The following is an 18,600-nucleotide window of genomic DNA, read 5'->3' as shown; positions in this document are numbered from 1 at the left end:
ATCTGGAAGGACTCCAACTCCCAGTGTTTTCTTTTTAGGCATGTGGAAGGACTACAACTCCCAGTGTTTTTGTTCTAAGCCTATGGAAGGACTACATCTCTCAGCATGCCTTTCTCTACACCCTGGAAGGACTACAACTCCCAGTGTGTTCTTTCTAAGCCTATGGCAGGACTACAACATGTTCTTTTAAAGCCAATGGAAGGACTACAACTCCCAGCATGCCTTTCCCTACACTCTGGAAGGACTACAACTCCCAGTGTGTTCTGTCTAAGCCTATGCTTAGACAGGCAGGACTACAACTCACAGCATGTTCTTTCTAAGCCAATGGAAGGACTACAACTCCCAGCATGCCTTTCTCTACACCCTGGAAGGACTACAACTCCCAGTGTGTTCTTTCTAAGCCTATGGAAGGACTACATCTCTCGGCATGTTCTTTCTAAGCCAGTGGAAGGACTATAACTCCCAGAATGCATTTCCTAATACTCTGGAAGGACAACTCCCAGTGTTTTCGTTCTAAGCCTATTAAAGGACTACAACTCCCATCATGCCTTTCCCTACACTCTGGAAGGACTACAACTCCCAGTGTTTTCTTTCTAAGACTATGAAAGGACTACAACTCCCAGCATGCCTTTTCTCCACACTCTAGAAGGATTACACATGCTGTAAGACTGTACAGCCCTCTCAGCACAGGCCAGCTCTATCTCTCCATCAAACTATATTCCCCTCCTTATAGCACAGAAACAGCTAAGCGCTACTGCGCATGCTCCGACCACCTTGCTCCCGGTTCCCCGCCCACTGCCCCTGAGCCATGTGACCCGCTCTGCAGTCCCCGCCCACCTCTGACAGGAAGTTAGCGAGGACTTCCGGGTGGTGGGTGGAGCGCTGCACAGATCTGCTTCCCCAGAGTGTTTTACATTAGATCGGTATGTATGGGGGACACCCCGAGGGGGGAATGTGTATATGGGGACACCCCGAGGGGGGGTCTGCTCAGTACCGGGTACAGCTCTCCTCAGGTTATGCCACCTCATCCCTTTAAACCCGAACACGTGAATTACACGGGTTCTGAGTCTAATTATATGCAGATAAGGCACTATGTGAGTTTAATGGCCCCGGAACCTGTGTAATGATTATGTGTTCAGGTTTGAAGGGACGAGGTGGCAACCCTCCCCCAGCACAGGCCCACCAACCCTCATAGACCAGTGATGGTGACCCTTGGCACCCAAGATGTTTAGAACTACATTTCCCATGATGCTCTGCTCCACTACAGAGTGCATGAGCATCATGGGAAATGTAGTTCCAAAACATCTGGGGTGATAAGGTTCCCTATATCTGTCATAGACTGTCAGTGGGGTCCTGACATCCTCCATGGGAACGGGGGGGGGGGGGAGGGTTGCCACCTGCCCGGGAAACACTCCGGCAGTACGGGTTTTATATTCTCTGTCTGCCCGAGACCCGGACACATCAGTGGCAGCACAAATCCTCCTATCCTTAAGGCCCCTTTCTCCCCCACGTCAGTCTTCCCTCCAGTATAATCCCCCCCAGGTTAGCCTGTTCCCCAGTATAATCCCCCCCAGTATAGTCCCCACAGGTCAGTCTGTTCCCCAGTATAATCCCCCCGGTCAGTCTGTCCCCCAGTATAATCCCCCCGGGTCAGTCTGTCCCCCAGTATAATCCCCCCGGGTCAGTCTGTCCCCCAGTATAATCCCCCCGGTCAGTCTGTCCCCCAGTATAATCCCCCCAGGTCAGTCTGTCCCCCAGTATAATCCCCCCGGTCAGTCTGTCCCCCAGTCTAATCCCCCCCAGGTCAGTCTGTCCCCCAGTACAGTATAATCCCCCCTCAGTATAATCCCACAGGTCAGTCTGTCCCTCAGTATAATCCCACAGGTCAGTCTGTCCCCCAGTATAATCCCACAGGTCAGTCTGTCCCCCAGTATAATCCCCCCGGTCAGTCTGTCCCCCAGTCTAATCCCCCCCAGGTCAGTCTGTCCCCCAGTATAATCCCCCCGGTCAGTCTGTCCCCCAGCATAATCCCCCTGGTCAGTCTGTCCCCCAGTATAATCCCCCCAGGTCAGTCTGTCCCCCAGTCTAATCCCCCCCAGGTCAGTCTGTCCCCCAGTATAATCCCCCCAGGTCAGTCTGTCCCCCAGCATAATCCCCCCGGTCAGTCTGTCCCCCAGTCTAATCCCCCCCAGGTCAGTCTGTCCCCCAGTCTAATCCCCCCCAGGTCAGTCTGTCCCCCAGTCTAATCCCCCCCAGGTCAGTCTGTCCCCCAGTCTAATCCCCCCCGGTCAGTCTGTCCCCCAGTATAATCCCCCCAGGTCAGTCTGTCCCCCAGTATAATCCCCCCGGTCAGTCTGTCCCCCAGTATAATCCCCCCAGGTCAGTCTGTCCCCCAGTCTAATCCCCCCCAGGTCAGTCTGTCCCCCAGTATAATCCCCCCCAGGTCAGTCTGTCCCCCAGTATAATCCCCCCAGGTCAGTCTGTCCCCCAGTATAATCCCCCCAGGTCAGTCTGTCCCCCAGTATAATCCCCCCAGGTCAGTCTGTCCCCCAGTATAATCCCCCCAGGTCAGTCTGTCCCCCAGCATAATCCCCCCGGTCAGTCTGTCCCCCAGTCTAATCCCCCCCAGGTCAGTCTGTCCCCCAGTCTAATCCCCCCCAGGTCAGTCTGTCCCCCAGTATAATCCCCCCAGGTCAGTCTGTCCCCCAGCATAATCCCCCCGGTCAGTCTGTCCCCCAGTATAATCCCCCCCGGTCAGTCTGTCCCCCAGTATAATCCCCCCAGGTCAGTCTGTCCCCCGTATAGTTCCCACAGGTCAGTCTGTCCCCCAGCATAATCCCCCCAGTCAGTCTGTCCCCCAGTATAATCCCCCCAGGTCAGTCTGTCCCCCAGTATAATCCCCCCAGGTCAGTCTGTCCCCCAGTATAATCCCCCCAGGTCAGTCTGTCCCCCAAGATAGTTCCCACAGGTCAGTCTGTCCCCCAGCATAATCCCCCCGGTCAGTCTGTCCCCCAGTATAATCCCCCCCCTCAGGTCAGTCTGTCCCCCAGTACAGTATAATCCCCCCTGTTCAGTCTGTTTCCCAGTATAGTCCCCCCAGTATAGTCCCCACGGGTCAGTCTGTTCCCCAGTATTGTCCCCACAGGTCAGTCTGTTCCCCAGTACAGTATAATCCCCCCCAGGTCAGCCTGTTCCCCAGTATAGTCCCCACAGGCCAGTCTGTTCCCCAGTACAGTATAATCCCCCCTCAGTATAATCCCTCAGGTCAGTCTGTTTCCCAATATAGTCTGTCTATCTACCCTAGCAGTGTAGTGGGACAGCTGATCCAGGTCTTTTACAATTCCATAATAAATGCTGCAAAAAAAAAGAAGAAGAAATAATTGCTGTGCGCTGCTGAAGTGTTTGGCTTGACGAAAAGGTGGCAACCCTAGGTGGGGCTGTACTGTAGATAAATACACAGTATTGGGGGGTGTGAATGTCTACCGTTGCTATGGTTTCTGTATCTTGTTGACATTGTTTCCTGAGGGCAGGTGGTTGTGATGGAGGAGCCCGGAGAAGGGGTCCCGGCCCAGGAGACGGAGGTCCTGTGTATGACGGACCCCGACCGTAGTGAGGCCGAGCTGGCCTTCCAAGTCTACAAGATGCTGGATGGGAACGAGGCCTTCAGCAACGTGTCCGAGTACCACATGGTGCCAGTCCAGGCGGCCGACGGCTCCATCATCGGCGTCCAGGTGACCGGTGTACAGAGGGGGGAGGAAGGCAACCCCAGTCTCCTGCCCACCCAGCTCATTGAGTTCCACAACGTGGGGGAAGCTGAGCAACCCCAGGCCGAGCAACCGCTGCCAGAGGAGAGTGTGACCCCGGCCGATCCCCCAGCAGATGACCCCGAACAGACCGAGGCTGTACAGGTAGGGTGGCTGCCTGCATAATGCATCCATTTCATCATTGTCAGGGATCGTTCTCACTAGTAGTTAGGGAAGAGGAGTGTAAAATAATTCCGGACGGCTGCACTTCCAAAAATCCTTTTATTGAAGCTTCATATGACAAGTGGTAGACAACGGAGCAGGGGACAAAGAGGTAGACGCGCTTCGCGCAAATGTCAGCGCTTAGTCATTACCTCATTACCCGGTAATGACTAAGCGCTGACAAAACGCGTCTACCTCTTTGTCCCCTGCTCCATCTGTCAACCACTTGTCATATGAAGCTTCAATAAAAGGATTTTTGGAGGTGCAGCCGTCCGGAATTATTTCTTAACGTTACACAGCATGCGAGCTGGACTAGCACCTGACTAGTGTATGTGTGTGTGTGGGGGGATATACCAGAGACTCACTCACCTGGAGAGCAGCGTTTCATGTAAAACCCTATGGTTGAGCCACACTTTACCACCCCCTAACCACTACCCCCCTTTAGCCAGGGAGCCAGCATGCGTGTCCCCCCCCCCCCACTATGTATGGGGGGGTACTTGCCCATCTGCGGTCCCGGGGCCGGAAGTGACCCAGAAGCAAGGTGTGACGTCCCTTCCAAATGCTGGTTCACCGGTTCAGGTCCGATTTCAGCCCGAATTTTGGGCTGAAATCGAACCTGAAACGCACCAAAAAAGGTATGCGTTTTTCCGGCACACTGAACCCGCTGCGGAGATATATGAAACCCGCATTCCATTCGCATAGGTGTGAACCCGGCCTTAGTCATAGAGGGGATGGCTGCAGAGAGGGGGCGGCGCCCGTGCGCTTCCTTATGGACGCACCGCCACTGCTGACAAACCTTTCTGGCACGACCCACATGTTTGCCCTTCTGGAAGCCGCTGAAGGCAATCCTACCTGAGGTTGGTCTTATATCTGTAAGTGCGGAGATGGGTGGCTTCAAGCCTCCAGGTAACAAGAAGGTGCTACCCTATTCTTGATGCTTTAAAAGTTTACGTTTTTTTCCCCGATAGGAGTTGGATGGCCATGAAAGTTCACAGATATCTGATGCCGCTGTTGAACTGGCGGAAACTTCTGAGCAGAATGAGCCAACTCCACAACCGTCCGCAGACTTGGAGAAGCAAGGTATGGCGGGGTTCTGCGGTGACCACAAAATCTGGATGAGTTGATATAGTTTGATTATTACATCTTCACTGCGTGTTCCCAAAGGGCCTGCAGAATAAAAAAAACACTGGCATGATATTGGTGGCTTGCCCACATGGCCTCCCGCATGACAGTACAGGTCATTCGTGATCTATGGAGAGGCGGCCTTATTGTGTCATGACTGGAAGAAAAAACAATCATCTGTGTTTAGTAGTTGATGCGGGTTTGGGGTCACTTGGGGTGCCTTATAGCACTTGTCGGGATACGTACCGTATATACTCGAGTATAAGCCGTCCCGAATATAAGCCTAGGCACCTAATTTTACCACAAAAAGTGGGAAAACGTATTGACTCGAATATAAGCCTAGGGTGTCCATCTGCATGCCTCATCTGTGCCCATGCCTCACTGTGCCCATGCCTCACTATGCCCATGCCTAGACTGACGTTTAACATGGGAGTCTATGGAAGGGGTGCCCGGATTTGAATAACCGGTGCTCCCCGGCCGTAGGTCCCCCGGACAACAAACTTTGCACACTTGTAGAGGAAGAGTGGGGCTACATGTGTGGGGTCCATCTTATTAACCACTTAAGCCCCAGACCATTTCGTTGGCCAAAGACCAGGCCACTTTTTGCGATTTCGGCACTGCGCCGCTTTAACTGACAATTGCGCGGTCGTGCGACGTGGCTCCCAAACAAAAATTGTCCTTTTCCCCCCACAAATAGAGCTTTCTTTTGGTGGTATTTGATCACCTCTGCGGTTTTAATTTTTTGCGCTATAAACAAAAATAAAGCGACGATTTTGAAAAAATTCAATATTTTTTACTTTTTGCTATAATAAATATCCCCCAAAAAATATATAAAAAAAAAATTGTTTTCTTCAGTTTAGGCCGATACGTATTCTACATATTTTTGGTAAAAAAAATCACAATAAGCGTTTATTGATGGGTTTTTTTTTTTGCAAAGTTATAGCGTATACAAAATAGGGGATAGTTTTATGTAATTTTTATTAATATTTTTTTTTGTTACTAGTAATGGCAGCGATCAGCATTTTTTTTTTTTTATCGTGACTGCGACATTACGGCGAACACATCGGACACTTTTGACACAATTTTGGGACCATTGTCTTTTTTTTACAGCGATCAGTGCTATAAAAATGCACTGATTACTGTAAAAATGACACTGGCAGTGCAGGGGTTGACCTGTAGGGGGCGTTGAAGGGGTTAAGTGTGGCCTAGGGAGTGCTTCTAACTGTTGGAGGGCGTGGCTACGAGTGACACATCACTGATCGCTGTTCCCGATGACAGGAAACGGGTGATCAGTGACATGCCACGAGGAAGATGGGGGAGATGTTGTGTTTACATTGACATCTCCCTGTTCTTTAGCTCTGTGACCCGATCGCGGGACACCGGCGGACATGGAGTCTGCGGGCACGGTCACAGACAGGGTCTAGAGCGCACCACTGGCCGGTAAATTGAAGGGGACGTATTATTGATGTTAAAAAAATTAATGGTGTAAAAATGTTTTTTTTATTTTAAATAGATTTTTTTTGATTATTCTTTTATTATTTATTTATCACGCCTATTTACGTTGCCTATTTATCACGCCTATTTACGTCGACAGAATGGCACAGCTGGGCAAATGGGCGTGTATATATACGCCCATTTGCCCAGCTGTGCCATTCTGTCGATGTAAATAGGCGTGCGGCGGTCCTTAAGCAGTTAAAAAAAATAACAGAATAATCAAAAAAATTAATTTATTTTTATTTATTTTATTTTTATTTTTTACATCATTAATTTTTATCCACCCCCTGATTATCACATACACAAATCAACAGGGTTATATGATAATGTTCTCTTAGATCAGACTTTATAATCTGCAATGGCGGCCTAATAAAGCTTTTTGATGTTCGCCAGAATTTCATGCAGGAAGACACTTCTCCATTTTCTGACGCCCAGAAGAAGAATATTTTGTTAGCAGATTATTTTTTTATTTTTTTTATCTCCTGTCCAGTGTTTTTATTTAACTTCGTAATTCTCTTTCTAGAAATGAAGACTCTGTACCGGTGCGGTCAGTGCCAATTCGGCTCCTTAATGATGTCGGTTATGAGGCGCCACCTGCGCAGACATTCCAGCAAACACAAGTGCCACGTTTGCGAGAAGACGTTCTGCAGCGCCAGAGAACTAAAGCTCCACGTCAGTACTCACACGGGTAAGAAAAGGGAAAAACGCTCTCTCCGGGAAACCGATTTGCGTTTTGAATTATCGGAACAATTGGGGTCGGTTTACTAAAACTGGAGCACTCCGAATCTGGTGCAGCTCTGTATAGAAACCAATCCGCTTCCAGGTTTTTTTTTTGTTCATGGAACAAGCTGACGTTAGAAGCTGATTGGCTACCATGCACAGCTGCACCAGATTCTGTGTGCTTCAGTTTATTAGACCACTTTCACACTGAGGCGCTTTTCAAGCGATTTCACGCAAAAAAAAAAAAAGCTCACGAAAACGTATTTCCATTAAAATCAATGAATGCTTTCACACTGGGGCAGTGCGCTGGCAGGGCGGTGAAAAAAACTCCCCTCTCCATTGAAATGAATAGAAAGCGCCTGAAAAGCTCTTCAAAAGCGCTCAGTGTTTTTACTGGCAGTTTAGAAGCGCCTCAGTGTGAAAGTGGCCTTAGGCCCCTTTCAGACGTGCGGACCGTATGTCCGCTTTTTCATCCATCCGTTTGCGGATGAAAAAGGGACATACATTGGTCCCTATGTGATTGCGGGTGTCAGCTGATCAACATCCGCTGACACCTGTAATCACCCGCCTCCGCAAAGATCCGATTTTGCGGACGGAAGAAAATCCTATTTTTTCTTGCGTCATCGGATCGGATAAACACGGACACGCGGTCCGTGTTCATCCGATCCCCCATAGGGAAGAGCGGAGAAATGACAGGGCCCTGTCAGCCAACGGCTCAGCGGGAATCTACGGAGCGATCCCCGCTAAGCTTACGGACACACGGAGGCGGATCATTACTGTTCCCCCCTGTGGGAAAGTGGCCTTAGAGATGCACCGAAATTTCGCCAGCCAAAACATTTCGCCAGAAAATGATGTTATCGGCATGCCGTTGATGAGAGAAAGCAGATCACGCACTTGGTTTTGCCGCAAATTTGCGACGATCGTGCCACAATTTTACAGCGTTTTTTTATTTATTATTTATTTATTTGCGATTTTGCACTTGCTTTTTACCACGAGTTTACTGTGCTTATGGTGACTTTTTCGTAGGTCATGTGACACAAACCGTAACACCGGTGTGTTAAAGCGGGGGTTCACCCTAAAAAATTTTTTTTCTTTATCTACCATACAAACGAGCATACTAGCGTCGGCTACAGTATTCCTTTTTTATTTTTTTTTGCGCTGTACTTACGGTTTAATCCGTAACTTTCGTTTCAGACTCCGGTCGGGAAATGGGCGTTCCTATGAAGAGGGGTACACGATTGACGTCCAGCTATGGCGCGTCACACGTTCCGAAAATAGCCAAAATAGGACACGGACATATACGGCGCCTGCGCAGTCAGCTCCTAGTCTGTGCGCAGGCGCCGTATAGCGCCGTGAAGAGCCGAGTCCTACTCCGGCTATTTTCGGAACGTGTGACGCGCCATAGCCGGCTGTCAATCATGTTCCACTCTTCATAGGAACGCCTATTTCCCCGCGGGTGTCTGAAACGAAAGTTACGGATTAAATCGTAAGTACAGCGCAAAAAAAAAAAAGGCATACTGTATCTGATGCTAGTATGCTAGTTTGGATGGTACATAGTTGTGTTTTTGGGTGAACCTCCGATTTAATGATGCGTTCTTGCTGCGTTTTCAATGCATTTGAACTGGCTTTTTTCTGTGCATTTTTTTTTTTTTAACTGACCAAAAATGCAGCAAACAGCATTTTTTTTTTTACCCTGGGTTCACACTAGTGCGATGCAGGAACCAACGCGATTCCAGTGCTGGTTCCCGCATCGATGTTCTCCCGCAGGCAGTTCACACTGCCTTCTGCGAACCGCTTGCGGGTGTCATTAACAAAGTTACAAAGTTAATGACGCCCCGAGTTTAGTTCACAGATCACAGTGCGAACTGTGAACTCGCACAGGAATCGGATTGCATAGGTGGAAAAAACAATGCGATCCGATTCTAGTGCGGGGGGAAAACAAGTCCCTGCACTATTTCCTGTGCGAATCCAATGCGAGTTCAGCCATGCAACTGTATGGCTGAACTCTCTTTTCTCTGACATTGCATGTAAGGTTGCCACCTGTCCGGGATTCACTCGGACATTCCGGGTTTTGAATCATGTTTCCGGGTTTCAGTCCACATGAAACCCGGACACATTATTCAGGCAGGAATGTGGCTCAGAACAGGGTTTGACAGGAGGGTAAGGGGGCACTATATGTGCGCCGCATTAACCGCTTGCCGACACCTACCGCAGTTTTACTGGGGCAGGTTGGCTCGGCTGCACAAAATCATGTAATATAACGTGATATTGCTCTGTGGCCACTAGGGGTGCGTGTGCGCTCCCCCATCTCGCCCTGGTGCCTATGCGAGTGCCCGGCGGGCGCGATCACTGCCGGGCACCCACAATCGCTTGTGACAGAGCGAGAACCGGTAACTGTGTGTGTAAATGCACAGCTCCCGGTTCTTTCAGGGGGAGAAATGACTGATCGTGTGTTCATACAATGTATGAACAGCGATCATGTCATTTCCCCATGTCAGTTAGAACACACTTTAGGGAACATAATTAACCCCTTGATCGCCCCCTAGTGTTAACCCCTTCACTGCCAGTGAAATTTTTACAGTAATCGGTGCATTTTTATAGCACTGGTCCCAAAAATGTGTCAGAAGTGTCTGATGTGTCCGCCATAAGGTCGCAGTACCGATAAAAATCGATGATCGTCGCCATTACTAGTAAAAAAAAATATATATATTATCAATAAAAATGCCATAAAACTATCCCCTATTTTGTAGATGCTATAACTTTTGCGCAAACCGATTAATAAACGCTTATTGCGATAACTTTTTTTTTTTTACCAAAAATATGTAGAAGAATACGTATCGGCCTAAACTGAGGATTTTTTTTAAATATATATATATATATATATATATATATATATATATATTTTTGGGGATATTTATTATAGCTAGTGACACGTCAGTGATCTACTGTTTCCTGTGATCGGGAACAGTGATCAGTGACGTGTCACTGGTAGCTCCTCCCCCTAACAGTTAGAATCACGCCCTAGGACACACTTAACCCCTTCAGTGCCACCTAGTGGTTAACCCCTTCACTGCCAGTGTTATTTTAGCAGTAATCGGTGCATTTTTATAGCACTGGTCGCTGTAAAAATGGTCCCAAAAATGTGTCAAAAGTGTCCGATGTGTCCGCCATAATGTCTCAGTCACGATAAAAATCGCAGATCGCCGCCATTACTAGTAAAAAAATTTTTTTTATAAAAATGCCATAAAAATATCCCTTATTTTGTAGACGCTATAACTTTTGCACAAACCAATCAAAAAACGTTTTTTTACCAAAAATATGTAGAAGAATACATATTGGCCTAAACTGAGGAAAAAAAATTTGCTTTTTAAATAAAAAAAATTGGGGATATTTATTATAGCAAAAGGTAAAAAATATAGAATTTTTTTTTTTTTTTTAATTTTTTTAAAATTTCTATTTTTGTTTATAGCGCAAAAAATAAAAACCGCAGAGGTGATCAAATACCACCAAAAGAAAGCTCTATTTGTGGGGAAAAAAGGTAGTCAATTTTGTTTGGGAGCCACGTCGCACGACCGCGCAATTGTCCGTTAAAGCGACGCAGTGCCGAATAGCGAAAAGTGTCACAATCCTATAGTGCAGTGATGGAGAACCTTGGCACCCCAGGTGTTTTGGAACTACATTTCCCATGATGCTCATGCCCTCTGCAGTGTAGCTGAGCATCATGGGAAATGTAGTTCCAAAATTTCTATCTGGTGCACCTCTAGTTTAGTATACCCCCCCCCCCCCCCCATGTGCCTTCTGTGAATATTATCTAGTCAGATGCACCCTGTGTGTTTCAGGGGAGCTTAGAAAATGCTTGCTCTGTGCTCTGCCTTCACTGTGGGCTTGCTGGTCCCCCATGAGGACTGACATTGGGTAAATTCTTGTATGGACAGTTTTGGATGGTAATACAATGTTGTGTATGTTGCAGGGGTCCGCCCGCACAAATGTACCAACTGTGACATGGCTTACAGAACGGCGTCCGACCTCCTACGCCACATCAGATCCATACATACACTTGACAAACCCTTCAAGTGCTGCTACTGCGATTATTCAAGTGTGGAGGTATGACCTGTCCTCTGTTTGTAGAATACAATATATATCAGTCCTCTGCTATTACCCCCACCCCACAAAGCTCCCCTTACATTAGATAATTCTGCTTGTTATTTATTGAGGACTTTCCTACCTGTTGACTGAAATGGTCTCCCCAAAAATTGCTGACAAACTAAGCGCACCTCCTACACTTCTTGTATACTCCTAATCGTTATCTGGAGACACAATGCTGTGCGATATAGTAACAGTGCTGTGGTCTACTATGTTAATGTGAACCTGAACATGTAAAGTAAAGATTTGTTGTTATAGTGAACACTTAGATATGTAAATTCTGCCTGAACGGTACCCTGAAAAATCTACATTTTGTCTATTGAGAACTAGTAGAGCACTTCTTGTGCCTAGGCACTTCTGTTCTGTACCCTCATAGCTGTGTGAGATCATCTAGGGCAAATGCTTCAAGCACAAGGCCCACTGGCCAAATCCGGCCCTCTAGGCCATTTCAAGTGAACCTTGCACCTCTCCTGTAACTGTGGCACTCCCCAGTCTCAGCAATTGGCAGCAGAGAGGAGGACAGATCCTGTTCCTCTCTGTGCAGTCGCAGCACCCCCCTCATCACTGCCTCCCCTGGTTTCAGCATTCAGCAGACTCTTGGCAGCTGACTCCATCCCTCCTCTGGTTCTCCTTCAGACCCTGCGCTTTCTGCTTTTTAGCTCTGCTCCCTGTTTCTTTCTGGCAGCAGCTCAAGGTAAGGGGGTGCACTGTGATGTGTAGGGGGGGGGGACGACACTTAACTTCTGATGGTGGGGGGCTCTTGACATCTGTAAGGAGCGGGGTGGGGTGCTCTGGACTTCTAGTCTTACAGATGCAACCGGCCCTTTAAGCACAACCATAATGCTGATGCGGCCCACAATTAAATTTAGTTTGACACCCCCTAATCTAGGGCACTGCTGCCTCTGGCTGCTAGTCTCGCCAGATTTGGAGTGAAATTTGGTGATGTCATTACCATGCTGGACAGAAAGCTGTACCTTAGGCTCTCCTTGCTTCCAAGCCTAGTAGTCTCAAGAGGTGTGGCAATCTCATTAATGTCCTGCTCACAGTTCTCCTGGCTGGAGAGGATGCTGTACCTGAGGGCCTGCAATGCAAGGATCCCCCTGCTTCCAAGGCGGGTGGTCTCAGGAGGTTTGGTGATATCACTACTGTGCTAGTCATTGTTCTCCTTGCTGGAGCGGATGCTGTACCTGAGGACCTGCAATGCAAGGATCCCCCTGCTTCCAAGGCGGGTGGTCTCAGGAGATTTGGTGATATCACTACTGTGCTGGTCATTGTTCTCCTTGCTGGAGAGGATGCTGGACCTGAGGACCTGCAATGCAAGGATCCCCCTGCTTCCAAGGTGGGTGGTCTCAGGAGATTTGGTGATGTCACTACTGTGCTGGTCATTGTTCTCCTTGCTGGAGAGGATGCTGTACCTGAGGACCTGCAATGCAAGGACCCCCCTGCTTCCAAGGCTGTTGGTCTCACGCTTTTGTTTCACCTCTTCTGTGGATCTGTGCTTCTCCCAACTCTGCTACTGCTTCTGCATTACTATTCCCCCTCCAGTCATTGGAGAGGAAGAGGGTGGTATAACGCTGGCCTGAGCAAGAAAAGCCCTGCTTCTACCAAGGTGGTTGTCTCCACACAGAGACAATGTGCCGAACAAGGCATAGTAGGTCAGAAATTGCCTGGAGGCAATACTGGTGTCTAGCTCCTTACTGTGTGCTTACTATCCACTATTGTAGCTTTACTGCTACAAGGCAGCCGTTCTGCGGAGCATCACGTGTGTGTGTGTGTGTATATATATATATACACACACACACATTTTGCTCTTGGTCATTTTCCTTCATTTTTGCACATAAACTTTGCTGTCTTTCAAATGTCATCTCAGTTCATTATGAAACCTTTTTAGAAATTTGTAATAATTAGGGCTCCATTCACACTTGTCATGCAACATAGGACATCAAAGTCGCATGAAAAGTACATGTTCCCCATATTTTTCAATGATATCCATTCATATTTGTGACACTTAAAGTTGCAGCGACTTCAAATTAGTTCATGCACTACTTTTGGTTCGACTTTCATGCAACTGGAGGGCCATTGACTTCAATGTTAACCCTCAAAAGTTGGGTGAAAGTCGTACCTGAATGTTATACAATGCAACAGGTGTCCATTTATCACTGGTCAAAGCTAAAGTCGTATCCAAGTTGCACCCATCCAAAGTTGCACTCCAAAGTCTTACAAGTGTGAATGGAGCCTATGGAACGTTGTCTCTTGCTTTACCATACAATACTTTTCTTCTCTTGTTGACCTATTCTCTTGCCTTTAGGCAAATAGGATGAAGATTCACATCCGATCTCACACTGGGGAGCGGCCGTTTGCATGTAGTGAGTGCGCTTTTGCGACCACAGACGCCTTTAAACTGCGAAGGCACCTGAGAACGCATACAGGTCTGTGAGTGCCGGGGAAGGTGGAGGTTTTTTTATGGGGATAAACAGATTTAATGTGTGGACCTGTGCTCTAGACCAGAGCTACACGAGACAGGCCATTTAGATCAATTACCTCCTTTGCTTGCTTTTATCTGGCCCTTCCTTGGGACAATAGTTTCCCCACTGTTGCTGACATAGTTCCTGTCGCTGACACTAATAATGGGTCACTATTCCTCCCACTGACACCAGTGATGGGACACTATTCCTCCCACTGACACCAGTGATGGGACACTATCTATAGTGTCCCATCACTGGTGTCAGTGGGAGCAATAGTGTCCCATCACTGGTGTCAGTGGGAGCAATAGTGTCCCATCACTGGTGTCAGTGGGAGCAATAGTGTCCCATCACTGGTGTCAGTGGGAGCAATAGTGTCCCATCACTGGTGTCAGTGGGAGGAATAATGTCCCATCGCTGGTGTCAGTGGGAGGAATAGTGTTCCATCGCTGGTGTCAGTCGGAGGAATAGTGTCCCATCGCTGGTGTCAGTCGGAGGAATAATGTCCCATCACTGGTGTCAGTGGGAGGAATAGCGTCCCATCACTGGTGTCAGTGGGAGGAATAGCGTCCCATCACTGGTGTCAGTGGGAGGAATAGCGTCCCATCACTGGTGTCAGTGGGAGGAATAGCGTCCCATCACTGGTGTCAGTGGGAGGAATAGTGTCCCATCACTGGTGTCAGTGGGAGGAATAGTGTCCCATCACTGGTGTCAGTGGGAGGAATAGTGTCCCATCACTGGTGTCAGTGGGAGGAATTGTACCCCATGACTGGTGTCAGTGGGAGGAATAGCGTCCCATCACTGGTGTCAGTGGGAGGAATAGTGTCCCATCACTGGTGTCAGTGGGAGGAATAGCGTCCCATCACTGGTGTCAGTGGGAGGAATATTACCCCATCACTCTGGCATCAGTAGGAAGAAAAATAGAGGAGATTTTGAAGTTTACTAAGGTCTCCGGATGGGGCTGGAAGACTTTGGATGATGTAGAGCAGTGGTTGTCAACTTTAAAGGCAAAGGGGGCCCCAATGTCTCCGAAGGGCCACCTATAGTATTTTATTATGTGTCGCACTACTGAAATCTGTCACAGATGGAAGACTTGTTAGAAGAAATGGTCAGAGGTCATTCCGCAAGAGTGGTTGGAGACTGAAGTCATGGTATAGGAGACAGTCAGAGACTGGGGACATGTTGCATGAAACCAGTGGACTTTACTACCGTTAAGGGCCCATTTACGAATCAATACTCCCTCTAATAACTGCTGGGGCCCAAGGGCATGAAAGGGTCGCATGTGACCCCCGGGCCACAGATTGGGAACCAGTGGTGTAGGGGTGTCATTGTGGAGGATGAGGGTTCTGGAGCAGAGTTGGAGAACACTTCAGCAAACTTGTTGGCCCTGTGGGGGGGGATGAGGGTTTTGGATGGGGCTGAGGGAGACTGGGGACTTGCAGCTTAGTAGTTTTTCAGTTCTCCTTTGTGAATATAAGGGCAGTGTGGCAGAGGTGCCCACTATGCCTTTAAGACCCCAAATGCTCCCAATGGGCATTTACTGTTCTTTTATGACCTCCAACAACCAATTCAAATGAATATATTTATGTCCATCGGTAGCTTTTTTTTTTTTTTTTTGCTGTTCAAAATATACTCTGGCCAATTGTTCTTCTAGGTCAGGGATCTGCAATTAGTGGACCTCCAGCTGTTGCAAAACTACAAGTCCCATCATGCCTCTGCCTCTAGGTGTCATGCTTGTGGCTGTCAGAGTCTTGCTATGCCTCATGGGACTTGTAGTTCTGCAACAGCTGGAGGTCCACTATTTGAATATCCCTGTTCTAGGTCCTTAGGTCAGATGCTTTCTTTAGTGCCTCTGTTACATTTAACCCTTTCTCGTGGTTCAGGTGAGAAGCCGTATACGTGCCATGTGTGCGGGGCCCAGTTCACGCAGAACGCCAGCCTGAAGATGCACATCTTAAGAAAACACACTGAGAACGTGCAGAAGGAGCAATGTATCATCTGTAATGCCGTACTGTTTGGGAAGAATGACGTAAGTAAGTACACCCTGTGCGCAGCAACGCTTTCTAGGAAAAGAAGAATTCTGCATTATACCATGGCGGTGTTGTCCCAGAACCGTAACTCGGATCTAAATTAACTGCATGACTATTAGAAGATAACGGGCACCGGCAGTTTGAATATACATTGGATATAGAAAATAGTCGCCCCCTTTTTAAAATAATCACATTTTAATTTATTATTCTTATTATTAACTATTATTATTTTTTTTTTGTATTTATTATTCACAGACTGAAATGATTACCGACGCAGTTTTTGTTTTATCCCGCTGTAATTATTCAGTGCAACTTATAACGTACAACTGAAAGATATAAGACCAACATGTGAACCGAGATAATTATTGCGCTTGCCCTAAACCAGGGATATGCAATTAGCGGACCTCCAGCTGTTACAAAACTACAAGTACCATCATGCCTCTCCCTCTGGGTGTCATTCTTGTGGCTGTCAGTGTCTTGCTATGCCTCATGGGACTTGTAGTTCTGCAACAGCTGGAGGTCCACTAATTGCATAGTCCTGCCCTAAACCAAACAAAAAAGAGAGGAGCTGCTACACAGGAATGTGACAAAAATTCTAAAAGTGCTGAGAGCGCTACACATTCACTCTCATAACACCAACATGCCAGAAAAAAGTAAGAAAAAAATCAAAAACAGAATCACTGAGTTGGGAAAAAGGATCACCCCCTTTGTGTCAATATTTTGTTGGACCACCTTTTTGCTTTAATTCCAGCCTTTTAGTCTGTTGGGATTTGTCTCTACTAACTTTGCACATCTAGACTTTGCAATTTTTGCCCCGCTCTTCTTTGCAGAACTGCTCAAGTTCCGTTACATTTCATAGTGAACGTTTGTGGACTGCAGTCTTCAAGTCATTCTCCAGATTTTCAATGGGGTTTAAGTCTGGGCTCTCACTAGTGGGCACTCACTGTGTGCTTTGGGTCATTGTCGTATTGGAAGGTAAACCTTCTTCCCATTGACAATTTTCTAGCAGAGGGGAGCAGATTTTCCTCAAGAATTTGACGTTGTTTTGCCCCATCTATTCTTTCCCTCTATCCTGACAAGTGCTCTAGTCCCTGCTTCAGAGAAACACCCCCATAACAGGATATTACCACCCCCCCCCCCCTTAACAGGATATTACCACCTCCATACCAGGACATTACCACCTCCATACCAGGACATTACCACCTCCATACCGGGACATTACCACCTCCATACCGGGACATTACCACCTCCAATACCAGGACATTACCACCTCCAATACCAGGACATTACCACCCCCATACCAGGACATTACCACCCCCATACCAGGACATTACCACCTCCAATACCAGGACATTACCACCTCCAATACCAGGACATTACCACCTCCATACCAGGACATTACCACCTCCATACCAGGACATTACCACCTCCATACCAGGACATTACCACCTCCATACCAGGACATTACCACCTCCAATACCAGGACATTACCACCTCCAATACCAGGACATTACCACCCCCATACCAGGACATTACCACCCCCATACCAGGACATTACCACCTCCAATACCAGGACATTACCACCTCCAATACCAGGACATTACCACCTCCATACCAGGACATTACCACCTCCAATACCAGGACATTACCACCTCCATACCAGGACATTACCACCCCCATACCAGGACATTACCACCCCCATACCAGGACATTACCACCTCCAATACCAGGACATTACCACCTCCAATACCAGGACATTACCACCTCCAATACCAGGACATTACCACCTCCAATACCAGGACATTACCACCTCCAATACCAGGACATTACCACCCCCCCATCCCAGGACATTACCACCCCCCCATCCCGGGACATTACCACCCCCCCATCCCGGGACATTACCACCCCCCCATCCCGGGACATTACCACCCCCCCCATCCCGGGACATTACCCCCTCCATGCTTTACTGTAGGGATGGTGTTATTTGGATGGGTTTCCGCCAGACACATCGTTTGGTGTTGAGGCCACATAATTCCATTTTAGTCTCATCTGACCATAACGTATTTTTCCATGTGGCCTCAGAATCTTCAAGGTGCGTTTTGGCAAAGCTCAGTGGTGACTGCGTGTGGCCTTTCTTGAGGAGTGGCTTTTTTCTTGCAACCCTCGTATACAAGCCACATTTGTGGAAGATTTGAGATATTGTTGTCACATGCACACAGTGACCACTCTTTGTCTGAGTTGCTTTCGGACTCTTGGAAGTCTCTCTGACCAGTTTCCTCCTGGCTCTTTCATTCAGTTTGGAGTGATGTCCTGATCCAGGGAGGGTCTGTGTTTTACCAAATACCTTCTGCTTCTTAATAATAGACTTCACTCCACTTGTAGCCATTGATAAAGCCTTTGTATCCATCTCCTGACTTGTGCCTAACCACAACTGCTGATGACAGTGCTTTGCCACTCATAGTTGATTGTTTGCTTCGGTTGCACTGCCAGGGACTGAAATGCTCCAGAAAAGCTCTTTTGGCGCTGAGCTAATCAAAATGACCACAGCTGATCACAGTTGAAAGTCACTTGGCTCTGTGTGCCATTGAGAAGGTGATTACCTATACCTGATTGAGTTTACAAGTCATTTTTAGGAGGGTGGCGATCCTTTTTTCAACTCAGTGA

General features: G+C 47.8%; 1 protein-coding gene across 2 annotated transcripts in view; it reads left to right on the top strand.

The window, feature by feature from the left end:
• The first annotated feature begins 819 nt into the window (after window positions 1-819).
• The window catches only part of LOC120919488 (oocyte zinc finger protein XlCOF28-like), a 32,819-nt gene continuing 15,038 nt past the window's right edge, over window positions 820-18,600 (top strand). Inside the window, exons 1-7 of one of the 2 annotated variants that reach the window (XM_040331674.1) lie at window positions 820-923; window positions 3,531-3,908; window positions 4,934-5,045; window positions 7,105-7,269; window positions 11,272-11,405; window positions 13,753-13,873; window positions 15,790-15,939. In XM_040331674.1, the coding sequence (XP_040187608.1) occupies window positions 3,540-3,908; window positions 4,934-5,045; window positions 7,105-7,269; window positions 11,272-11,405; window positions 13,753-13,873; window positions 15,790-15,939 (1,051 nt within the window). In that variant the 5' untranslated portion in view covers window positions 820-923; window positions 3,531-3,539. The remainder of the gene's footprint in view (window positions 924-3,530; window positions 3,909-4,933; window positions 5,046-7,104; window positions 7,270-11,271; window positions 11,406-13,752; window positions 13,874-15,789; window positions 15,940-18,600) is intronic. The other variant, XM_040331675.1, reaches the window with a different exon arrangement.

This window comes from Rana temporaria, chromosome 12 (assembly GCF_905171775.1).
Source record: "Rana temporaria chromosome 12, aRanTem1.1, whole genome shotgun sequence".
NCBI classification, from domain to species: domain Eukaryota; kingdom Metazoa; phylum Chordata; class Amphibia; order Anura; family Ranidae; genus Rana; species Rana temporaria.
This window is presented reverse-complemented; position numbering and strand designations above follow the sequence as displayed.